General features: G+C 42.4%; 1 protein-coding gene across 1 annotated transcript in view; it reads left to right on the forward strand.

The window, feature by feature from the left end:
• Window positions 1-25,012, forward strand: part of nhlrc2 (NHL repeat containing 2) — a 53,786-nt gene extending 28,774 nt beyond the window's left edge. Inside the window, exons 7-12 of the mRNA XM_021575469.2 lie at window positions 9,200-9,293; window positions 9,825-10,056; window positions 21,528-21,650; window positions 21,933-22,142; window positions 22,289-22,505; window positions 23,304-25,012. Of these exons, the coding sequence (XP_021431144.2) occupies window positions 9,200-9,293; window positions 9,825-10,056; window positions 21,528-21,650; window positions 21,933-22,142; window positions 22,289-22,505; window positions 23,304-23,566 (1,139 nt within the window). The 3' untranslated portion in view covers window positions 23,567-25,012. The remainder of the gene's footprint in view (window positions 1-9,199; window positions 9,294-9,824; window positions 10,057-21,527; window positions 21,651-21,932; window positions 22,143-22,288; window positions 22,506-23,303) is intronic.
• The last annotated feature ends 1,326 nt before the right edge of the window (window positions 25,013-26,338 follow it).

The following is a 26,338-nucleotide window of genomic DNA, read 5'->3' on the forward strand; positions in this document are numbered from 1 at the left end:
ACCCACCTGTCCACAATGAACATGCCAAAACCACTGCCTACATTTTTGTAAATGGGGACCTATATAATAGGTTTATTTACCCCACTGGGGCCAATATAGATCATTAAGGGATCTTCTAGTAGGTAGCACCTACCAATAACATTGGTACGTTTTACCCTGCGTAGTCTATATGACTTCAAACACATTTTTCTGTGAGGTCCTGCCCTGGAAGACCTGCCCTAAGACTCTTCCTCACCCAGAGCTATCCATTGATTTAATGTTTTATTTAACTCGGCAAGTCAGAACAAGTCAGCACAAATTCTTATTTACAATGACGGCCTACCCTGGCCAAACCAGGACGACGCTGGGCCAATTGTGCACCGCCCTATATGACTCCCAATCACGGCCAAAGATTTTGCACTGAGATGCAGTGCCTTGATGGGCGTGTCCCTTACACAGGTGACTCCAATCACCAAGACCACATCATAGAGATTCTTTGGGAGTCTTCTCATAGGTAGCACATAAACATGGGAATCAATCACACCGCCCGCTGTCTGTTTTGGTGGAGGCTTGTTGATGTGTAGTCTCAACAAACTCCCCACCCCAGAACTACTACGATCTAGTTTTTATCTCTGGTGGAATCCTATACATAAGATACTTCTCCATCCCTAGAGCTATCCACCAATAAACTGGCCTCAGATTTAATAACAATGGTTCTATCCACCAGTTACGACAAGCACACACAGGATTTTTCCTAAATAGCCATATCGCCGATTCGCTTAAACATTTTACAACTTCACTCTCCACATATACTTTGATTCAACAATCTCAAGGCTCACGACAGGTTGACAAACAGAATGGGTAGATGGCCCTTAAGGGGCACATGAGGAATTGGTAGGATACAAGCGTACCTTTTATTTATTGGCTGGCCTCCTCCACTACTGATTCTCCTTCCTCCCAAACCTGTTGCTTAAGCTTGAAATCCTGCTGAAAACGGCAATTAATAAGAAGACCAATATACAATAAACATATCATGCAAAAGAGCCCAAACTCCCAGTGACGTTTCAAATATTTACTCAGAGAAGATGTACAGCTGAATACATACCTTGAATCAGTGTCCACTTTATTTATTTATTTTATTTATTTAATTTATTTTACCTTTATTTAACCAGGTAGGCAAGTTGAGAACAAGTTCTCATTTACAATTGCGACCTGGCCAAGATAAAGCAAAGCAGTTCGACAGATACAACGACACAGAGTTACACATGGAGTAAAACAAACATACAGTCAATAATACAGTATAAACAAGTCTATATACGATGTGAGCAAATGAGGTGAGAAGGGAGGTAAAGGCAAAAAAGGTCATGGTGGCAAGGTAAATACAATATAGCAAGTAAAACACTGGAATGGTAGTTTTGCAATGGAAGAATGTGCAAAGTAGAAATAAAAATAATGGGGTGCAAAGGAGCAAAATAAATAAATTAATTAAATACAGTTGGGAAAGAGGTAGTTGTTTGGGCTAAATTATAGGTGGGCTATGTACAGGTGCAGTAATCTGTGAGCTGCTCTGACAGTTGGTGCTTAAAGCTAGTGAGGGAGATAAGTGTTTCCAGTTTCAGAGATTTTTGTAGTTCGTTCCAGTCATTGGCAGCAGAGAACTGGAAAGAGAGGCGGCCAAAGAAAGAATTGGTTTTGGGGGTGACTAGAGAGATATACCTGCTGGAGCGTGTGCTACAGGTGGGAGATGCTATGGTGACCAGCGAGCTGAGATAAGGGGGGACTTTACCTAGCAGGGTCTTGTAGATGACATGGAGCCAGTGGGTTTGGCGACGAGTATGAAGCGAGGGCCAGCCAACGAGAGCGTACAGGTCGCAATGGTGGGTAGTATATGGGGCTTTGGTGACAAAACGGATTGCACTGTGATAGACTGCATCCAATTTGTTGAGTAGGGTATTGGAGGCTATTTTGTAAATGACATCGCCAAAGTCGAGGATTGGTAGGATGGTCAGTTTTACAAGGGTATGTTTGGCATGTTTATACCCTTAGCTCTCACCCCCTCCCTTCCACAAAGATGTACTTCAGTACTTTTCCATCACCCAGGATTTCTCATATCACAGGACTTCTTATCAGAGGCATTGAGTTGTTGGGAGTGCACATTCCTACAGTCTATTGCAGTCCACTAAATAATTACACTCTTCTCGTACACAGAGCTGCAAGGAAATAAAAACTATTCTATTCATACTAAGAGGATATAATGATATAAAAGTAATTTACAATCTGTCAAGATAAAATATATATATTTTTAGAATTGTAAACTATCAAAACCGAAACAAAAAAACTTTCATGCAAATATATTTACAGCAAGAGCATATTATTTGAAAACAAATGCATTTTTTTTCAGTTTTCCACCTTCCTCTGTCTGTCTATTCAGCTCATTGATTTGGTTACGATGAATCGTCACTCCAAAACTAGTGGACCAATAAAGACTCATTATCTACTCCTCCCTCCAAGCCCTGCCTTCTCAGAAACATGTTTCCAAAACCATCGAAAACAACTGCCAGTGAAAGCAAAGATCCCATGTAGGCGAAATAGATTCAATAGGTTACATTCAACAAGTACAGCGCTTACACAAATGAATGATGATTGGCTAAGAGAAATTGATGATAAAAAGATTGTTGGGTCTGTTTTGTTAGACTTCAGTGCGGGTTTTGACATTATTGATCATAGCCTGTTGCTGGAAAAACCTGTTATGACTTTACACCCCCTGCTACATTGTGGATAAAGAGTTACCCATCTAACAGAACACAGAGGGTGGTCTTTAATGGAAGCCTCCAACAAAATCCAGGTGGTATCAGGAATTCCCCTGGGCAGCTGTCTAGGCCCCTTACTTTTTTCCATCTTTACTAACGACATGCCACTGGCTTTGAGTATTTACTTTTTTTTTATTGAACCTTTATTTAACTAGGCAAGTCAGTTAAGAGCAAATTCTTATTTTACAATGACAGCCTACCCCGGCCAAACCATAACCCGGACGACGCTGGGCCAATTGTGCGCCGTCCTATGGGACGCCCAATCACGGCCTGTTGTGATACAGCACGGGATCGAACCAGGGTCAGTAGTGACGCCTCTAGCACTGAGATGCAGTGCCTTAGAAGGCTATGTACAGTTAATGTCGGACGTTTACATACACCCTAGCCAAATACATTTAACTTCTTGACGCTACCCATCCCTTTAGCGGGATAATTGTCATCAACAACCGCTGAATTGCATAGCGCCACATTCAAATAATATTACTAAAAGTATTTATATTCATGAAATCACAAGTGCAATATAGCAAAACACAGCTTAGCTTTTTGTTAATCCACCTGTCGTGTCAGATTTTGAAAATATGTTTTACAGCAAAAGCAATCCAAGCGTTTGTAAGTTTATCGATCGCTTGACAACATCATGAACACCTAGCATCAAGTAGCTTGGTCACGAAAATCAGAAAAGCAATCAAATGAATCGTTTACCTTTGATCTTCAGATGTTTTCACTCACGAGACTCCCAGTTACACAAATGTTCCTTTTGTTCCATAAAGATTATTTTTATATCCAAAATACCTCCGTTTGTTTGGCGCGTTATGTTCAGAAATCCACAGGAAAGAGCGGTCACGACAACGCAGACAAATTCCAAATAGTATCCGTCATGTCCACAGAAACATGTCAAACGTTTTTTATAATCAATCCTCATGTTGTTTTTAAAATATATAATCGATAATATATCAACCACAACTGTCTTTTTCAGTAAAAGAGGGAAAGGCATTGGCTGCCCAAACTCTGTTGCGCCAAGCAAAACGCTGCTGGCACCCGGCCATAAAATGACACGTTATCTTTCTCGATCATTTTTCAAAATAAAAGCCTGAAACTATGTCTGCAGACTGTTGACACTTTGAGGAAGCGATGGGAAAAGGAATCTGGTTGATATCCCTTTAAATGGAGCAAGGGCAGGCTATGGAACAGGGAGTTTTCAAAATAGAAACCACCTCCTGGTTTGATTTTCCTCAGGGTTTCACCTGCAAAATCAGTTCTGTTATACTCACAGACAATATTTTGACAGTTTTTGAAACTTTAGAGTGTTTTCTATCCTAAGCTGTCAATTATATGCATATTCTAGCATCTGGTCCTGAGAAATAGGCCGTTTACTTTGGGAACGTTATTTATCCAAACATAAAAATAGTGCCCTCTAGCTTCAAGAGGTTATTAAACTCAGGTTCTCACAATTCCTGACATTTAATCTGAGTAAAAATTCCCTGTCATTGGTCAGTTAGGATCACCACTTTATTTTAAGAACGTGACATTTCAGAATAATAGTAGAGAATAATTTAATTCCGCTTTTATTTATTTCATCAGATTCCCAGTGGGTCAGAAGTTTACATACACTCAATTAGTATTTGGCAGCATTGCTTTTAAATTGTTTAACTAGGGTCAAATATTTCGGGTAGCCTTCCGTAAGCTTCCCACAATAAGTTGGGTGAATTTTGGCCCATTCCTCCTGACAGAGCTGGTATGTAGGCCTCCTTGCTCGCACAAGCTTTTTCAGTTCTGCCCACAAATGTTCAATATGATAGAGGTCAGGGCTTTGTGATGGCCACTCCAATACCTTGACTTTGTTGTTCGTAAGCCATTTTGCCACAACTTTAAGAGTATGCTTGGGGTCATTGTCCATTTGGAAGACCCATTTGCGACCAATCTTTAACTTCCTGACTGATGTCTTGAGATGTTTCTTCAATATATCCACATGATTTCCCTCCCTCATGATGCCATCTAGTTTGTGAAGTGCACCCAGTTCCTCCTGCAGCAAAGCACCCCCACAACATGACGCTGCCACCCCCGTGCTTCACGGTTGGGATGGTGTTCTTCAGCTTGCAAGCGTCCCCCTTTTTCCTCCAAACATAACGATGACCAAACAGTTCTATTTTTGTTTCATCAAACTAGAGGACATTTCTCCAAAAGTACGATCTTCGTCACCATGTGTAGTTGCAAATCGTAGTCTGGCTTTTTTTATGGCGGTTTTGGAGCAGTGGCTTCTTCCTTGCTAATCAGCCTTTCAGGTTATGTCAATATAGGACTCGTTTTACTGTGGATATAGATACTTTTTCCTCCAGCATCTTCACATCTTGTACTTTTCGTACCAAAGTACGTTAATCTCTAGGAGACAGAACGCGTCTCCTTCCTGAGCGGTATGACTGCTGCGTGATCACATGGTGTTTATACTTGCGTACTATTGTTTGTACAGATGAACATGGTACCTTCAGGCGTTTGGAAATTGCTCCCAAGGATGAACCAGACTTGTGGAGGTCTACAATGTATTATCTGAGGTCTTGGCTGATTTTCTTTTGATTTTCTCATGATGTCAAGCAAAGAGGCACTGAGTTTGAAGGTATGCTTTGAAATACATCCAACTTAGTGTATGTAAACTTCTGACCCACTGGAATTGTGAATCAGTGAATTATAAGTGAAGTAATCTGTCTGTAAACAATTGTTGGAAAAATTACTTGTCATGCACAAAGTAGATGTTCTAACCGACTTGCCAAACCTATAGTTTGTTAACAAGAAATTTGGGGAGTGGTTGAAAAAGTGTAAGTGTATGTAAACTTATGACTTAAACTGTATGCGGATGACTCAACACTATACACGTCAGCTACCACAGCTACTGAAATGACTGCAACACTTAACAAAGAGCTGCAGTTAGTTTCAGAATGGGTGCCAAAATAAGTTAATCCTAAATATTTCAAAAACTAAAAGAATTGTATTTGGGACAAATAATTCACCAAACCCTAAACCTCAACTAAATCTTGTAATAAAGAATGTGGTAATTGACCAAGTTGAGGAGAGTAAACTGCTTGGAGTAACCCTGAATTGTAAAATGTCATGGTCAAAACATATTGATACAACAGTATCTGTCCAAAATAAATTGCTGCTCTGCCTTCTTAACAACACTATCAACAAGGCAGGTCCTACAGGCCCTAGTTTCTGCCTTCTTAACAACACAATCAACAAGGCAGGTCCTACAGGCCCTAGTTTCTACCTTCTTAACAACACTATCAACAAGGCAGGTCCTACAGGCCCTAGTTTCTACCTTCTTAACAACACTATCAACAAGGCAAGTCCTACAGGCCCTAGTTTCTACCTTCTTAACAACACTATCAACAAGGCAGGTCCTACAGGCCCTAGTTTCTACCTTCTTAACAACACTATCAACAAGGCAGGTCCTACAGGCCCTAGTTTCTACCTTCTTAACAACACTATCAACAAGGCAGGTCCTACAGGCCCTAGTTTCTACCTTCTTAACAACACTATCAACAAGGCAGGTCCTACAGGCCCTAGTTTCTGCCTTCTTAACAACACTATCAACAAGGCAGGTCCTACAGGCCCTAGTTTCTACCTTCTTAACAACACTATCAACAAGGCAGGTCCTACAGGCCCTAGTTTCTACCTTCTTAACAACACTATCAACAAGGCAGGTCCTACAGGCCCTAGTTTCTACCTTCTTAACAACACTATCAACAAGGCAAGTCCTACAGGCCCTAGTTTCTACCTTCTTAACAACACTATCAACAAGGCAGGTCCTACAGGCCCTAGTTTCTACCTTCTTAACAACACTATCAACAAGGCAGGTCCTACAGGCCCTAGTTTCTACCTTCTTAACAACACTATCAACAAGGCAGGTCCTACAGGCCCTAGTTTCTGCCTTCTTAACAACACTATCAACAAGGCAGGTCCTACAGGCCCTAGTTTCTACCTTCTTAACAACAGTATCAACAAGGCAGGTCCTACAGGCCCTAGTTTCTACCTTCTTAACAACACTATCAACAAGGCAGGTCCTACAGGCCCTAGTTTCTGCCTTCTTAACAACACTATCAACAAGGCAGGTCCTACAGGCCCTAGTTTCTACCTTCTTAACAACACTATCAACAAGGCAGGTCCTACAGGCCCTAGTTTCTACCTTCTTAACAACACTATCAACAAGGCAGGTCCTACAGGCCCTAGTTTCTGCCTTCTTAACAACACTATCAACAAGGCAGGTCCTACAGGCCCTAGTTTCTGCCTTCTTAACAACACTATCAACAAGGCAGGTCCTACAGGCCCTAGTTTCTGCCTTCTTAACAACACTATCAACAAGGCAGGTCCTACAGGCCCTAGTTTCTGCCTTCTTAACAACACTATCAACAAGGCAGGTCCTACAGGCCCTAGTTTCTGCCTTCTTAACAACACTATCAACAAGGCAGGTCCTACAGGCCCTAGTTTCTGCCTTCTTAACAACACTATCAACAAGGCAGGTCCTACAGGCCCTAGTTTCTGCCTTCTTAACAACACTATCAACAAGGCAGGTCCTACAGGCCCTAGTTTCTGCCTTCTTAACAACACTATCAACAAGGCAGGTCCTACAGGCCCTAGTTTCTACCTTCTTAACAACACTATCAACAAGGCAGGTCCTACAGGCCCTAGTTTCTACCTTCTTAACAACACTATCAACAAGGCAGGTCCTACAGGCCCTAGTTTCTACCTTCTTAACAACACTATCAACAAGGCAGGTCCTACAGGCCCTAGTTTCTACCTTCTTAACAACACTATCAACAAGGCAGGTCCTACAGGCCCTAGTTTCTACCTTCTTAACAACACTATCAACAAGGCAGGTCCTACAGGCCCTAGTTTCTACCTTCTTAACAACACTATCAACAAGGCAGGTCCTACAGGCCCTAGTTTCTGCCTTCTTAACAACACTATCAACAAGGCAGGTCCTACAGGCCCTAGTTTCTGCCTTCTTAACAACACTATCAACAAGGCAGGTCCTACAGGCCCTAGTTTCTGCCTTCTTAACAACACTATCAACAAGGCAGGTCCTACAGGCCCTAGTTTCTACCTTCTTAACAACACTATCAACAAGGCAGGTCCTACAGGCCCTAGTTTCTGCCTTCTTAACAACACTATCAACAAGGCAGGTCCTACAGGCCCTAGTTTCTGCCTTCTTAACAACACTATCAACAAGGCAGGTCCTACAGGCCCTAGTTTCTGCCTTCTTAACAACACTATCAACAAGGCAGGTCCTACAGGCCCTAGTTTCTACCTTCTTAACAACACTATCAACAAGGCAGGTCCTACAGGCCCTAGTTTTGTCGCACCGGGGCTACTGTTCAGTCCAGTGGTCAGGTGCCACAGAGAGACTTAGGACCATTGCAATTGGTTCAGAACAGAGCAACATGGCTGGCCCTTGGATGGATACACAGAGCTAACATTAATAATATGCATGTCTATCTCTCCTGGCTCAAAGTAGAGGAGAGATTGACTTCATCACAACTTGTATTTGTTAGAGGTATGTTGAATGCACCGAGCTGTCTGTTTGAACTACTGGCACACAGCTCAGACCCCACAAGACATGTCAACAGAGGTCTCTTCACAGTCCCCAAGTCCAGAACAGACTCTGGGAGGCGCATAGTACTACATAGAGCCATGACCACATAGAACTCTAGTCCACATCAATAACTCATGCAAGCAGTAAAATTATATTTAAAAAACAGACAAATACACCTTATGGAACAGTGGGGACTATATGAAATCTGTTGTGAATGTGATGTATTTTTTTGCTTTAATTTTGCTGAACCCAGCATTGTTTTTGTTTACAATTCTACACATGTTCCTTTTCATTTGTTTTGTTATCTCAACATCCATCATTTCACTTCTCCTCAAATATTATTTTTTACATTTTCAACTTTATTTTTCATATTTACAATTTATTTTATTTTGAATTCAATACTTAAGGTGTGAAATTGACCCCATAGAGATTTGCTAGCAAATATTACTCTGTTTAAGCTGATATGGGTAGCATGTGAGTATAGGAGAGATGTTTTGTGTCCTTGCTTGAATATAAAGGATTTATTTTAGACTGTATCCAATGACTAAAAGCATTAGTACGAGCTCTGAAATATTTGGGTCCTGTGTACTCAATGTCTTGTTGCAGATCTAAAGTATTCAAGTGTATGGCCCTGGTATATGCCTTGAATACTTTTTTAAAATCCATCTGGCCTTCCTGGTTATTTGAGGTAATCTCAGATCAAGTCAATGGATCTGGTAAAGAAAGGTGGATGTGTGATCAGGCAAGAGCAGTACAGTATAGCTCGGCTTTGCTCGATTCGGCTCGCTCAGTAGTGTGAAAGGTGTATTTCGGTGTTACTTTCCAGGCGGTGAGGAGGATAACATGCTGTGGGTGGCCATGGCAGGGACACACCAGATCTGGGCTCTGTTCCTGGAAAATGGGAAGTTGCCTAAAAGAAGGTGAGCGACTGGCACATAATTGCACTGGCAACTGTTTCAGGGCCTGATAATGTTGTTCTTCCATATATTCAGTCTAGAATCAAGTAGGCTATTAGCTTCTATCTACCCCTTTTGGTGTTTTCAAATCTGTACGAGAACCCAATAATGTGACAGATGTCAGGGGAGCTTGCACCATATTACTTAAGTAACACCAATCCAGTTCCTTCGGATCAAACAATGGGCCTCCTGAGGCTAGGATTGGTTTACAGACCAATGTTGTGATATTTCACCATTCCATCGATTTGACTGTAAGCTTTAGTGCCTGTGATGGATTATCATTTTATTTTGGAGGGTTTTATGTATTCATTGAGAGAGGACAGTGAAGAAGGGACAGGAAAGTTAGGCGATATTATGAGTCAGAAGGGCATGGGTCGGATTCGAGCCCATGCCGACTGATATACATGTGTGCCAGGTTCCGCGGAACTAACCACTGGATCACATAGGCTACATACGCACAGATGATAATATTAACAGCATGACAACTCCCTCCAGCGAGTCCAAAGCGGGGACGTGTGTGCGCTTCGCCGGCAGTGGCAACGAAGAGAACCGCAACAACGCCTACCCCCAAAAGGCCGGCTTTGCCCAGCCCTCGGGCCTGGCCCCCGCTCCGGAGGAGCCCTGGGGGTGCCTGTACGTGGCCGACAGTGAGAGCAGCACTGTGCGCTCCCTGGCTCTGAAGGACGGCGCCGTCAAACTGCTGGTGGGGGGCGAGAGAGATCCCCTGGTGAGTCAGTCCTGTGATGGAACGGTTGGGGGGGGGGGGGGGGGGGGGCTCAAGGTAAAAGATACCCCTAACCTCACATTAGCATAACCCCAATCTTAACCTTAACCCTTAGGAGGAGGAAAAATATCTATGCCCGTATCAGTGGTTAGGGGTAACCCATAGACAATACAGCAAGAACAATAGTCTTCTATATCTATGGGGTAACCTCCACTTATTCTTAGAGGTATTTCTGAGCGTCAAGGATTGGGACACAGGGTTTTATGTTTAGCTTTTTTCCTCATGAATCCAAAATTAAAACCAAACCAAAGTTTCTGGGCACAATCTAGTTGCAACCCCAAAGGAATCCGCTGGTCATTTTTATCTCAATTTATCATCAATATATTAGTATCAATGTCAACAGGACTCCATGGTTCAAGTGTTGCAGTTCCAGTTCCCCACACTTAGTAGAATGACGCCACCTCTAGACACTGATCCAGGGTCAGAGAAGTTTCGACCCCCTTTCACCTAAAGATGAAGATTTATACTTTTAAGCTGATCCTTGATGTTAGGCTGTTCTCTCCTGAGCCCGACAAACACTATACAGTAGGGGTGCATCCCAAATGGCACCTATGGGCCTTGTTCTCTCTAAATAGGGCGAGGGTGCAGGGGGCTGGTGAAGGGAGAACTTGATTCCAGGCTATCGCTCAGCGCTCTGTGAGGCATTGCTTACCCCCCTCTAATCACACCCAGTTTATGTTCCTCTCACCACTTTGTCTTCCTGGTTCTTTATAAAGGAAGGATAAACCATATTGTGCCGTAGGGGTTACAACAAACAAGCAACGAGGGAGTTTTTTTATGATTTAATTGGAGCAGTGGCCGAATTATTACAGCATTTGTCGTGACAAGATTTGAAAAGCATTACTAGCGCCATGTAACATTTGTTGCAAGTTTAGTTGACAGTCGTGGCAAGTTTCCAAACCTTTTGAAATGATTAATATCTTTATAATGGGTGTGTTATCCAACCATTTTGATTTATTGAGCTCACAAGGAGATTATATGGCTATTTATTTGAATTCCCGAAATTCCACTACAGTCAAACCAATATGATTTCTTTGTTGCGTCACTCTTGTTTTCTGAAGCAGAAGATGAATATAAATTGGATTTAATAATATACATCCGTTTTCGCCTAAAATGACATACCCAAAGCTCAGGATCTGAAGCAAGGATATGCATATTCTTGATACCATTTGAATGGAAACACTTTGAAGTTTGTGGTAATGTGAAATTAATGTAGGAGAATATAACACATTAAATCTTGTACAAGATAATACAAAGCAAAAACCATATTTATTTTGTACCATCTTTGAAATGCAAGAGAAAGGCCATAATGTATTATTCCAGCCAAGGCGCAATTTAGATTTTGGCCACTTGTGTATGTGCAACATTTTCGACTGATCCAATGAACCTTTGCATTTCTGTTCAAAATGTTGTACTAAGACTGCCCAAATGTGACTAATTGGTTAATTCATAACTTTTCATAAGTTCATAACTGTGCACTCCTCAAACAATAGCATTGTATTATTTCACTGTAATAGCTACTGTAAATTGGACAGTGCAGTTAGATTAACAAGAATTTAAGCTTTCTGCCAATATCAGATATGTCTATGTCCTGGGAAATGTTCTTGTTACTTACACCCTCATGCTAATCGCATTAGCCTACGTTAGCTCAACCGTCCCATGGGGGACCCACCGATCCTGTAGAGTTAACTTCTTACGGCTTGGGGACAGTATTTCGACGTCTGGATGAGAAGCATGCCCAAAGTAAACTGCCTGTTACTCAGGCCCAGAAGCTAGGATATGCATATAATTGGTAGATTTGGATAGAAAACACTCTAACGTTTCCAAAACTGTTAAAATAATGTCTGACTATAACAGAACTGATACGGCAGGCAAAAACCTGAGGAAAATCCATACAGGAAGTGGGATTTTTTGATGTGGGCATTTTTCAATTGAATTCCTATAGAGTATCTAATGGGTTAGGACCCAGATTGCAGTTCCTATGGCTTCCACTAGATGTCAACAGTCTTTAGACATTGTTTTAGGCTTGTTTTCTGAAAAATGAAGAAGAATGAGACCTTTCTGTCAGTGGACTGTAGAATCATGCAGTGCTGGTTTGCGCGTGTGACCGATTTTGTTTTTCCTTTCTATTGAATACGCTATTGTCCAGTTGAAATATTATCAATTATTTAAACAATAGACAACCTGAGGATTAATTATAAACATCGTTTGACATGTTTCAACGAACTTTACCGGTACTATTAGGATTTATTCGTCTGCATGTTTTGACCGCTTTTGAGCCAGTGGATTACTGAACAAAATAATTTTTTGGGATATAAAGAGGGACTTTATTGAACAAAATGAACATTTATTGTGTAGCTGGGACTCTTGTGACTGCAACCATATGAAGATCTTCAAAGCTTTTGTAATTCCTTTACTTAGTTGTAAAATGTTTGTATGTTTTTGTATGCGGGGCGCTGTCCTCAGATAATCGCATTCGCCTTAAAGCCTTTTTGAAATCTGACAGAGCGGCTGGATTAACAAGAAGTTCCTCTTTTAAACCAATGTATAACACTTGTATTTTTTATGAATGCTTATTATGACTTTCTGTATTTTGAATTTGGCGCTCTGCAATTTCACCGGATGTTGTCGAGGAGGGTCGCTAGCGGATAGCCTGCTCCAGAAAGGTTAAACTAATTTCTTCAAAGTAGCCACCCTTTGCAATGATGACAGCTTTGCACGCTCTTGGCATTTTCTCAACCATCTTCGAGGTAGTCGCTGGGACTGCGTTTCAATTAACAGGTGTGCCTTGTTAAAAGTTAATTTGTGGAATTTATTTTCTTAATGCGTTTGAGCCATTCAGTTGTATTGTGACAAGGTAGGGGTGGTGTACAGATGATTTGGTAAAAGACCACGTCCATATTATGGCAAGAACAGCTCAAATAAGCAAAGAGAAATGACAGTCTATCATTACTTTAACACATCAAGGTCAGTCAATGTGGAACATTTTCAAGAACTTTGAATGATTCTTCAAGTGCAGTTGTAAAAAACATTAAGCACTATGATGAAACTGGCTCTCATGAGGACTGCCACAGGACAGGAAGACCCAGAGTTACCTATGCTGCAGATGAAAAGTTCATTAGAGTTACCAGCCTCAGATTGCAGCCCAAATAAATGCTTCACAAAATTCAAGTAACAGACATTTCAACATCAACTGTTCAGCGGAGACTGCGTGAATCAGGCCTTCATGGTTGAATTGCTGCAAAGAAACCTCTACTGAAGGACACCAATAAGAAGAGAGACTTGCTTGGGCCAAGAAACACTAGCAATAGACATTAGACCGGTGGAAATCTGTCGTTTGCTATTTTTGGTTCCAATTGCTATGTCTTTTTGAGACGGAGTAGGTGAACGGATGATCTCCATGAAGCATGGAGGAGGAGGTGTATTTGTAAGCAGTAGAATCAGATATTTAAAAAGCAGGTAAAAAATACTCCTTATGGAACAGCGGGGACTGTGAAGTAACAAACGTAGACGCAGACACATGCATACACACACATGATAACATACGTGCTATACACAAACGTACACATGGATTTTGTGTTGTAGATATGTGGAGGTGGAGTATGGGCCTGAGGGCTTACTTAGTGAATTCTGTAATGAATGTATTGTAATGTTTTAAAAACTGTATAGCTGCCTTAATTCTGCCGGACCCAAGGAAGAGTACCTGCTGCCTTGGCAACAGCTGATGGGAATCCATAATAAAAAAAAAATACAATGACCCAAATCACATTTCCAGGCTGTGTAAGTGCCATTTGACCAAGGAGAGTGATGCAGTGCTGCATCAGATAACCTGGCCACCACAATCCCCCAACCTCAACCAAATTGAGATGGGTTGGGATGAGTTGGACCACAGAGTGAAGGAAAAGCAGCCAACAAGTGCTCAGCATATGTGGGAATTCCTTCAAGACTGTTGGAAATGCCTTCCAGGTGAAGCTGGTTGAGTGAATACCAAGAGTGTGCAAAGCTGTCATCAAGGCAAAGGGTGGCTACTTTGAAAAATCTAAAATATATTTTGATTAGTTTGACATTTTTTTTTTTTGGTTACTACATGATTTCATATCTGTTATTTCATAGTTGTGATGTCTTCACTATTATTCTACAATGTAGAAAATAGTAAAAAATAAATAAAAACCCTTGAATGAGTAGGTGCAGACAAACTTTCGACTGTTACTGTAAGTATTCACACCCCTGAGTCAGTACTCTGTAGAAGCGCCTTTGGCAGCGATGACAGCAGTGAGTCTTTATAGTTAATAAAGCAAGGTGGGGCTCCCGAGTGGCGCAGCAGTCTAAGGCACTGCATCTCAGTGCTAGAGGCGTCACTACAGACCCTGTGATCACAACCGTCCGTGATTGGGAGTCCCATAGGACGGCGCACAATTGGCCCGTTGTCTGGGTTACGGTTTGGCATGGGGTAGGATGTCATTGTAAAGAATAACTTGATCTTAACTGACTTGCCTAGTTAAATAAAGGTTAAATTAATATTTAAATATAAAGATGGCGCTGACAGATAGGGCAGCTCTGCTTCTAGCTCCTAAGTAACTTTGCAGTATTTGCAGTTTTTGTGTGTTTTTTTTTCTTGCATTATTAGTCCAGGGAATTGTTTATTACATACTGCCGGAAAGACATTTTGGATATCAGAGCGGTGGTAACTCACCAGCATTACGACCGGGAATACGAACTGATTCCAGAGGCTGATCCAAAATACCGCCGGGGTAGAAGAGGTATTCGGAGTGGACTTCTTCTTCACCATCCACTGCTTCCAAGTATATTACTCGCTAATGTTCAGTCTCTGGATAAAAATGTAGACAAGCTCATGGTGAGAATCTCCTTCCAGGGATTGTAGCATACTCTATTTCATGAAAACATGGCTCTTTGGGGATATACTGTCTTTGTCCATACAGCCAGCTGGGTTCTCAGTATATCGCACAGACAAGAATAAAGAACTCTCCGTGAAGAAGAAAGGCAGGGGTGTGTACGTTTCACGATTAACCAGTGATGGTGTGATTGTAATAACATACAGAAACTCATGTCCTTTTGTTCATCCGACCTAGAATACGTCACAATCAAATGCCGACCATATTACCTCCCAAGCGATTTCTCTTCGGTTATATATACAGCCGTGTATACTTCACTGGACTTTATGCAAAGTATCCTGAGGCCACATTTATTGTAGCTGGGGATTTTAACAAAGCACATTTGAGGAAAACGCTACCGAAGTTCTATCAACACATTGACTGTAGTATTTGCGCTGCTAAAACACTTGACCACTGCTACTCCAACTTCTGGGATGCCTACAAGGCCCTCCGCCCTCCCTTCGGCAAATCTGATCACGGCTCCCTTTTTCTTCTCCCTTCCTATAGGCAGAAACTCAAACAGGAAGTACCCGTGCTAAGAACTATTCAACGCTGGTCTGACCAATTGGAATCCACGCTTTAAGATTATTTTGATCATGCAGACTGGGATATGTTCCTCTGATAATAACATCAACAAATACATGGATATACTGACTGAGTTCATCAGGAAGTGTATAGGAGATGTTGTACCCACTGTGACTATTTAAAACCTACCCTAACCAAAAACCGTGGATAGATGGCAGCATTCGTGCAAATCTGAAAGTGCTAGCCACCGCATTTAACCATGGCAAGGTGACTGGGAATATGGAAGAATACAAACAGTATAGCTATTCCTTTCGTAAGGCAATCAAACGGGCAAAAAGTCAGTATAGAGACAAAGTAGAGTCGCAATTATACGGCCCAGACACGAGACGTATGTGGCAGGGTCTACAGACAATCACAGACTACAAAAGGAAAACCAGCCACGTCGCGGACACTGAGGTCTTGCTTCCGGACAAGCTAAACACCTTCTTTGCCCACTTTGAGGATAACACAGTGCCACCAACTCGGCCCCTTGTGGGCTCTCCTTCTCCGTGGCCGACTTGAGTAAGACATTTAAGCGTGTTAACCCTCGCAAGACTTCCGGCCCAGATGCCATCCCTAGCTGCGTTCTCAGAGCATGCGCAGACCAGCTGGCTGGAGTGTTTACGGACCTATTCAATCTCTCCCTATCTCAGTCTGCTGTCCCCACTTGCTTCAAGATGTCTACCATTGTTCCTGTACCCAAGAAGCAAAGGTAGCTGAACTAAATAACCATCGCCCCATAGCACTCACTTCTGTCATCATGAAGTGCTTTGAGAGGCTAGTTAAGGATCAATCCTCTACCTTACCTGACACCCTAGACCCACTTAGGGGCTTACCGCCCCAATAGATCCACAGACGATGCAATCACACTGCACACTGACCTATCTCATCTGTACAAGAGAGCTACCTGTGTAAGAATCCTGTTCATTGACTATCGCTCAGCATTCAACACCATAGTACCCCTCCAAGCTCATCTTTAAGCTCGGGGCCCTGGGACTGAACCCCACCGTGTGCAACTGGGTCCTGGACTTTCTGACGGGTTGCTCCCAGGTGGTGAAGGTAGAAACAACACCTCCACTTCGTTGATCCTCAACACAGGGGCCCCACAATTGTGAGTGCTCAGCCCCCTCCTGTAGTCCCTGTTCACCCAGGACTGCGTGGCCACGCAATCTTCCAACTCAATCATCAAGTTTGCAGAAGACACAACAGTAGTAGGTCTGATTACCAACAATGATGAGACCGCCTACAGAGAGGTGAGGACCCTGGGAGTGTGGTGCCAAGAAAATAACCTCACTCAATGTCGACAAAACAAAGGAGCTGATAGTGTACTTCAGGAAACGACAGAGGGAGCACCCCCCTATCCACTTCAACGGGGCCGCAGTGGAGCAGGTGGAAAGCTTCAAGTTCCTCGGCATACACATCGCTGACGATCTGAAATGGCCCACCCACACACTGTGGCGAAGAAGTATATGTATTGATACACCATCCAAAGTGTAATTAATAACTTCACCATGCTCAAAGGGATATTCAGTCTTTTTTTTTTTCCCAGCTACCAATAGGTGCCATTCTTTGTGAGGCATTCGGAAAGTATTCAGACCCCTTCGCTTTTTCCTTTTAGGTGCCTTTTGGCAAACTCCAAGCGGCTGTCATGCCTTTTACTGAGGAGTGGCTTCTGTCTGGCCACTCTACCAACAAGGCCTGATTGGTGGAGTGCTGCAGAGATGGTTGTCCTTCTGTACGGTTCGCCACATAGGAACTCTGGAGCTCTGTCAGAGTGACCATCGGGTTCTTGGTCACCTCCCTTACCAAGGCCCTTCTACCCCGATTGGTCAGTTTGGCCAGGTGTTCAACTCCAGGAACTCTTGGTGGTTCCAAATGTCTTACATTTAAGAATAATGGAGGCCACTGTTCTTGGGGACCTTCAATGCTGCAGAAATGATTTGGTACCCTTCCCCAGATCTGTGTCTCGACATAATCCTGTCTCAAAGCTCTACGGACAATTCCTTTGACCTCATGGCTTGGTTTTTGCTTTGACATGCACTGTCAACTGTAATACTTTATATAGGCAGATGTGCCTTTCCAAATCATGTCCAATCAATTGTATTTACCACAGGTAAATCCAATCAACCTGTATAAATATTTCAAGGATGATCACTGGAAACAGGATGCACATGAACTCAATTTTGAGTCTTATCGCCTGAATACTTATGTAAATAAGCTATTTCTGTTTTTTAAAACCACAGCAAAAATGTGTGCTTTTGGGGGGTACTCAAGGACTAGAGTTGGGAACCACTGGGCTATAGTGTAGTCTTGGAAATACCAGACCTAGGGCAACAGCACTAGGTCTGGGGAACACATGGATTTCTCTTGGCCCCTTTGAAAGGGGAGAAAAATAATTCCGGGGAGGGTGCTCTTCAGACAGACAACAGTCCCAACAAATCAAGAGTTTGGGAATTGTGCTCTTTAAAAAACATATCGGAAACATGACAGATGCACAATGCGGACGTACAGATGAAGTCGGAAGTTTACATACACCTTAGCCAACTACATTTAAAGTTTTTCACAATTCCTGACGTTTAATCCTAGTAAAAATTCCCTGTCTTAGGTCAGTTAGAATCACCACTTTATTTTAAGAATGTGAAACGTCAGAGTAATGGTAGAGTGATTTATTTCAGCTTTTATTTCTTTCATCACATTCCCAGTGGGTCAGACATTTACATGCTACCAAATACTAATTGAGTGTATCGCCTTTAAATTGTTTAACTTGGGTCAAACGTTTCGGGTAGCCTTCCACAAGCTTACCACAATCGGTTGGGTGAATTTTGGCCCATTCCTCCTGACAGCTGGTGAAACTGAGTCAGGTTTGTAGGCCTCATTGCTCGCACACGCTTTTTCAGTTCTGCCCACAAATTTTCAATGGGATTGAGGTCAGGACTTTGTGATGGCCACTCCAATACCTTGACTTTGTTGTCCTTAAGCCATTTTGCCACAACTTTGGAAGTATGCTTGGGGTCATTGTCCATTTGGCAGACCCATTTGCGACCAAGCTTTAACTTCCTGACTGATCTCTTGTGGATATATTGAAGCAACATCTCATAATTTCCCTCCCTCATGATGCCATCTATTTTGTGAAGTGCACCAGTCCCTCCTGCAGCAAAGCACCCCCATGATGCTGCCACCCCCGTGCTTCACGGTTGGGATGGTGTTCTTTGGCTTGCAAGCATCCCCCTTTTTCCTCCAAACATAACAATGGTCATTATGGCCAAACAGTTCTATTTTTGTTTCATCAGACCAGAGGACATTTCTCCAAAAAGTACGATCTTTGTCCCCATGTGCAGTTGCAAACCGTAGTCTGGCTTTTTTATGGCGGTTTTGGAGCAGTGGCTTCTTCCTTGCTGTGCGCCCTTTCAGGTTATGTTGATATAGGACTCATTTTACTGTGGATATATAGATACTTTTGTACCTGTTTCCTCCAGCATCTCCACAAGGTCCTTTTGCTGTTGTTCTGGGCTTGATTTGCACTTTTCGCACGTTCATCTCTAGGAGACAGAACGCGTCTCCTTCCTAAGTGGTATGATGGCTGTGTGGTCCCATAGTGTTTATACTTGCATACTATTGTTTGTACAGATGAATGTAGTACCTTCAGGCATTTTGGAAAATTCTCCCAAGGATGAACCAGACTTATGGAGGTCTACAATTTGTTTTCTGAGGTCTTGGCTGATTTCTATTGATTTTCCCATGATGTCAAGCAAAGAGGCACTGAGTTTGAAGGTAGGCCTTGAAATACATCCACAGGTACACCTCCAATTGACTCCAATGATGTCAATTAGCCTATCAAGAAGCTTCTAAAGCCATGACATCATTTTCTGAAATTTTCCAAGCTGTTGAAAGGCACAGTCAACTTAGTGTATGTAAACTTCTGACCCGCTGGAATTGTGATAATTATAAGTGGAATAATCTGTCCGTAAACAATTGTTGGAAAAATTACTTGTGTCACGCACAAAGTAATGTCCTAACCGACTTGCCAAAACTATAGTTTGTTAGAATACATTTATGGAGAGGTTGAAAAACGAGTTTTAATGACTCCAACCCAAGTGTATGTAAACTTCTGACTTCAACTGTAGATAGCTAGGCTAATTATAGTTGCAACCAGTAAGTGGTTGAAAGCTTGTAACGTTAGCTTTCATGGCGCAGGCAAAAAAACTACTCACGTTTGAAATACACTCATTGAAAATACCCTCTGCAAGCTCCATTTAGCTACCAATTTTGTGTCCGGTGAGGATGTTTAGGCCAGGGCACAAATGAGTGGATTTCCTTTGTGTCCATGTCTGCTTAGCCCAACTGACGCTTAGTACCTGTGCTAGGGATTTGATACATGTAAACATTTTCTTAAAATTTGAAACATTATAATTTTTTTAAATCTAAATTAAATTAATTAACAGAGCTTGTCATCCGTATGACCTCTAGGGCGCAATGCATTTCAATCTACCTCAGTCCTGGCTACCTACCAGAAGGCTCACCTTACTGCTGTTCCCCACCCACTAAGCAACGATGATATTAATGCTGTTCTCTGTTGTCTCTCCTCCATGTTCTCATTTGTCAGTACATGGGACTTCATGCCCCACTTCTCATCAATGTGATGGCTCGTTGCAGTGATGTTCATAGACGTCCAACAATCTTTTGTTGAAGCCACGTATGGCTCGCGCTTTGTACATGCAGAACGATCATTGTACAATTTCTCCATCATGGCCGTCACGGTTTTTCGACATGGCATCTTGTATTCTGGTTCTAGATATGCCATTAAGGTATTGAAGCCGACATCCTGTACCATTGACAATGGCTGTACATTAACTGCAATCATTTCTCTCTATGTCCCTTATCGCACTGCTGCCAGCAACGGGTTGGGTCTCTCTTTAACAAGAGCAAGGTATTGTGTTTCATTTGAAAACAGCATAACATTTTGTAGAATATTTCAGAAAAGACTGCCTGAAATTTCAACCTGTTTTGGTGGGATAGACTTTTGGCATTCCATGGTGACATCACCGTGTGGTAAATTAGTTAATAGACCAATAAGAAAGAGTTCCACCTCTCTGCCAATAACAGCTCATTTTCGGTTTTCGCCTCCCCAAACAATCCTAGTCCATTTCTTGCTAGAGAAATTGCCCTTTGCTAAGAAGCTATTTTTTTATTTATTTTTGACAATTTTAATTGAAAACAATCACAGTAAGGTACTTAATTGTTGCCCAGAAAGGATTTGATATTGAGATAAAAACATCTGCATTGGACCTTCTTAAGAAACACTCGTTCTCATTAGCAAACCGTTGCAAAATGTTTTACCTGATGTTAATAATGAATACACACCTACACTAACCTCCCTCAAGCAGAGCATTGTTTTCAACTTTCTACATATGAGAGTAATCTGTCTTGAGAAACTTCAGATGATTTGTCCAGGATAGGCTTAATATAGTACCATTCTGAAATACAGTCAATGTGCTGCTTCATCATCAAGTCAATCAGAAGGCTTCATTTAACAAATAGTTGACTCAGTTCAGTAATACTCTGAATACTCTGAAAAATGGCAAGGCTGCTGAATCGAAATTGGCCCTAGAACAGGTGAGCCAAACAAATTCTGCCCCAGGGGCAACCTCTTCAATGAGGTTCACACTGAAATTTAGCAACATTTCCTCTCTCCATAGTTTGGTGGATTTTCAATGCTTTCATTTGAGTAATTGATTAAGCGAGCTGGACAGTTAAGCTGTATGAATGTAGGTCTATTATTCTTCCTACACAGTTTCAAAACAAAATATCCCAAACAATCTGTTGCCTGGATTGGAATCCCTCCAACTGGGCCACATGTTTGACAACCCTGCCCTGGATGGATGGATGACTAGTGGCATTGAAATGAGTTGAAACATGTAACGTCACTCATGTTTTTCATGTGGTGTTTTTTGGGGACAGAACCTGTTTGCGTTTGGGGACGTGGACGGGAAAGGAGTGGACGCAAAGCTCCAGCACCCTCTCGATGTGGCCTGGGCTCCTGACCAAGGCCTCCTCTATGTGGCGGATTCCTATAACCACAAGGTCCGTTTTTCAGACGTGGTAATGTTCACATGTCCTAAAATAGTTCAGTTTCACATCAGTGACAATGTCATCAAGAGGAAGAGCTTGTGGGGTGTCATTGGATGTTTTCTCTGAAACAGCCAATAGACAATACAAATGTAAAGCCTTCATATTCTCTGCTGTGAGATTGCTTCTTGAAAAGACAGTAGGCCTTCAGGGCATAGTGCATGTATGTTTGGTCTGGTTGTATAGAGTACTCACAAATCAAATCCCTCTTAGCCTTGCTGTGTTTGTTTGTTTCAGATCAAAGTGGTGGACCCAAAAACCAGGCAGTGTCTGGTTGTGGCTGGGACAGGGGAAGCAGGTGACGTGTTAGGGCCAGGGTTGACTGAGTCCAGCTTCAATGAGCCTGGTGGCCTTTGTGTCGGGGAGGGGGGCAGGGTGCTGTATGTAGCTGACACCAACAACCACCACCTCAAAGTCTTGGACCTGGACACCAAGACCGTGTCACTGGTGAGGGGTGTGTGTGACAGAAAGAGCATGATTGTGTGTGTGAAGCCATAGATGTTATGGGGATTGCTTTTCCTTTGACTCTTTTTTTAATACAGCTTCTCTTTTAGAAACACCAAACAAGTGTTTCTTCTCTCCCCCTCTTGTAGTTCCCCATTTCATTGGAGGACGCGGTAGACTCTGCACCAACTAAGTCCTCTGGACCTTGTAAAGTCCCCAAGCTCCCCAAATCTGCTTCTAGGGTGAAGATGCCACCACTGGCAGTGTCACCAGGACAGACTGTCAACTTGGAGCTGGTGCTATCGCTACCAGAGGGCACCAAGCTCACTGAAGACGCACCCAGCTTTTGGACCCTGTCAGCAGAAGGTAATGAAAATTACACCAGTGTAATGTTCAGTAGGGCACAATGTTGTCAACATTTTGAAACATAATCTTGTTCATGTGACTGTGAAGCTGTTCCCATTCATGCCTCAAGCTGGAAAAAGTTACTAAAACATTCCCTTTCAATTTAATGTTCTGTAATGGGCTCCAGTGAGTGTTCCAGTTAAATTGCTGTGGTTTGAAGGGCATTATAGTTTCCACTCCCCAATTCAAGGTCAAAGCAAACCTGGATATGAAATAAACCTTATATCTGGGGTCGTAGTGGCATCCCAATCCCTAGGCCCTTTTTGCCGTGCCTTCTCAATAGCTCCCCCTAACCCACTGGCTGGCGACACCAATCTTTTTTAAATGGTTAAACAGGTGTGAAGGATATTTTAGAAATTGTGCCAGATTGTCCCAGGCAGCAGACACACACACTCTCTCACACCATATGTTGAAATACAAATTGACATGCTGACTGATGTAGCTGCAGCTTTTTTCTCGCTTTGTTCCCTCTTTCCAGACATGCCCTTATCTTCAAACACTCCTGTTCTCAGTCTCTCTCTAAATCAAATCAAATGTATTTATATAGCCCTTAGATCAGCTGGTATCTCAAAGTGCTGTACAGAAAGCCAGCCTAAAACCCCAAACAGCAAGCAATACTACCATTTATGTTATGTTAAGATATTATGTCTTGATAGAGTGAAATGTGTGCTTGTTATCCGCTATATTATTCTATGATGAGTTTGACTGTATGTGTGCCATTAAATAGGATATTGCCTAACTATTTCCTGTGTTGTACAGGTAACGAGTGGTTGGTAGGGAACCAGGTGGTGACCGGGGACATCCAAAATCTTTCCCAGCCCCTTTCCATCCCTGCCATACTTCCAAAGGTTCTCAAGGCGACAGAGGCCAGCCCCTCCCTCACCCTGAGTGTTTGGGTTTACTGCTGTCTGGCAGGAGGCGGGGCTTGTATGATGAAAGCCGCCTCCTTCACGCAACCTCTCCAGATAGGCTCTACACCCAGAAACGGCTCGGTTACCGTGACGCTGGCTCATGCCTTCTAACTTAACAAGCCTCTAGCCCTTCCCTCTCGTTGGGGCTTTGTGTTTCAAATATGTTTCATTTTTAAATGAAGATTCAAGTTTACAAATGTACAAATCCTTTTGATAGCTCCTTTTGAACACAAACGATAACAGTAACAAATAATGTATCACAGAAGTTGATTGACATGTTTAAACAAAGTAGATATATCAAAAATAGCATGGAAATGGGAAGAGAAGGTCAAACCCGGACTTAATTCAATCAACAGACAAATAAGTTAGAAAAAAATACCCCTCAAAAGGATAAGCCCACCCTACCTGCTTCCTTCCCCTTCGGGGTAAGTCCTATGTAACTTTGTCTTAGATAAAATACCCCTCAAAAGGATAAGCCCACCCTACCTGCTTCCTTCCCCTTCGGGGTAAGTCCTATGTAACTTTGTCTTAGATAAAATACCCCTCAAAAGGATAAGCCCACCCTACCTGCTTCCTTCCCCTTCGGGGTAAGTCCTATGTAACTTTGTCTTAGATAAAATACCCCTCAAAAGGATAAGCCCACCCTACCTGCTTCCTTCCCCTTCGGGGTAAATCCTATGTAACTTTGTCTTAGATAAAATACCCCTCAAAAGGATAAGCCCACCCTACCTGCTTCCTTCCCCTTCGGGGTAAATCCTATGTAACTTTGTCTTAGATAAAATACCCCTCAAAAGGATAAGCCCACCCTACCTGCTTCCTTCCCCTTCGGGGTAAATCCTATGTAACTTTGTCTTAGATAAAATACCCCTCAAAAGGATAAGCCCACCCTACCTGCTTCCTTCCCCTTCGGGGTAAATCCTATGTAACTTTGTCTTAGATAAAATACCCCTCAAAAGGATAAGCCCACCCTACCTGCTTCCTTCCCCTTCGGGGTAAATCCTATGTAACTTTGTCTTAGATAAGTGTACTGTACAATTGTCTCATTTATCTCCCTCCTCTCCTCTAACTATTCCCTAATTCGTTGCTGTAAATGAGAATGTGTTCTCAGTCAACTTACCTGGTAAAATAAAGAAATACAAATTTTAAAGTCCTTAAATTGTATCAAACAATGCCTGGAGTAAAAAATGTTTTTATTTTATTTAACTAGGCAATCAGTTAAGAACAAATTCTTATTTACAATGATGGCCTACCGCGGCCAAACCCTAACCCGGACGATGCTGGCCAATTGTGCGCCGCCCTATGGGACTCCCAATCACGGCCGGTTGTGATACAGCCTGGAATCTAACCAGGGTCTGTAGTGACGCCTCTAGCACTGAGATGCAGTGCCTTAGACCGCTGCGCCACTCGGACGCCCTCAAATTGAATGGGTATTGATGTATTCTAAGGTAACCTCCCAGTCTGCAACAGGTATTTCGGTGTCCAGCTCTTCCTCCCATTTTTGCATTAGTAGGATCTGTGGAGGGTGGATAGACTGAAATGTGTCATAATACCGAGATATCAGTTTGTTTGATCCTGAGCACAGTTTAATGCACCCATCAAACATGGAAGGTTTGCCATTCTCGAATGCAGGTAGAGGTTTTCTTATACTGAAAAAAAAAAATATATATATATATATATATATATATATATATATATATATATATATATATACACACACACATGTAAAGTGTTGAAATAAAAGATCCCAGAAATGTTCCATATGCAGAAAAAGCTTATTTCTCTCAAATGTTGTGCACATATGTGTTTACATCCCTGTTAGTGAGCATTTCTCCTTTGCCAAGAAAATCCATCCACATGACAGGTGTGGCATATCAAGAAGCTGATTAAACAGCATGATCATTACATAGGTGCACCTTGTGCTGGGGACACTCTAAAATGTGCAGTCTAACACAACTCTATGCCACAGATTGAGGGAACAGGCAATTGGCATGCTGACTGCAGGGATGTCCACCAGAGCTGTTGCCAGAGCATTAATTTGTCTACCATAAGCCACCTCCAACAAAAAAAAAATAGAATTTGGCAAAACATCCAACCGGTCTCGCAACCGCAGACCACGTGTAACCATGTCAGCCCAGGACCACATCCGGCTTCTTCACCTGTGGGATCGTCTGAGACCAGCCACCCAGAAAGCTGATGATACTGAGGAGTATTCCTGTCTGTAATAAAGCCTTTTTTTTGTAGATAAAAACTCTGATTGGCTGGGCCTGGCTCCGAAGTGGGTGGGCCTATGCCCTCCCAGGCCCACCAATGGCCCTGCCCATCATGTGAAATCCATAAACTAGGGTCTACTGAATTCATTTCATTTGACTTGACTTCCTTCTATCAACTGTGTAACTCCATAAGATCATTGTCCATTCATTTTAGATCAGTGAACACTGCTTAGGTAGGCATTAGGGGAACTAGACTTGGGGTCGAAATGGAATTGGGTCACTATTATGTCACATGAGGGAGTGCATGGTTTTCTCTGCACAAGTATTCCCTGTCTTTATTTTACAGAATCTCAGCACCAAAGTGCATGTATCGTCTTCCTCTTCACTGTGTTTATGGAAAACATGTGGGCTCTAAATGAGGTTTACATAATACATCCATAAGCACACAGTAACACCTCTAGAAAACCTTTCATAGACTTTTATGTCCACAACAACACTGTGTCTGCTGACTGTCTTGGATTTGTGCCAGCCAACTTGCTTACTTAAATAATACTTCAGAGCTGGCAAAACTGGTTACAATTACATTTCAACCAATTTTGTCCTGTTGGTTTTGTCATAAGGCATTTACAAAAAGTTTGCTCACACTTAATCATTACGCCCACATTTGTAAATG

This window comes from Oncorhynchus mykiss, chromosome 20, assembly GCF_013265735.2.
Source record: "Oncorhynchus mykiss isolate Arlee chromosome 20, USDA_OmykA_1.1, whole genome shotgun sequence".
In the NCBI taxonomy this organism is placed as follows: domain Eukaryota; kingdom Metazoa; phylum Chordata; class Actinopteri; order Salmoniformes; family Salmonidae; genus Oncorhynchus; species Oncorhynchus mykiss.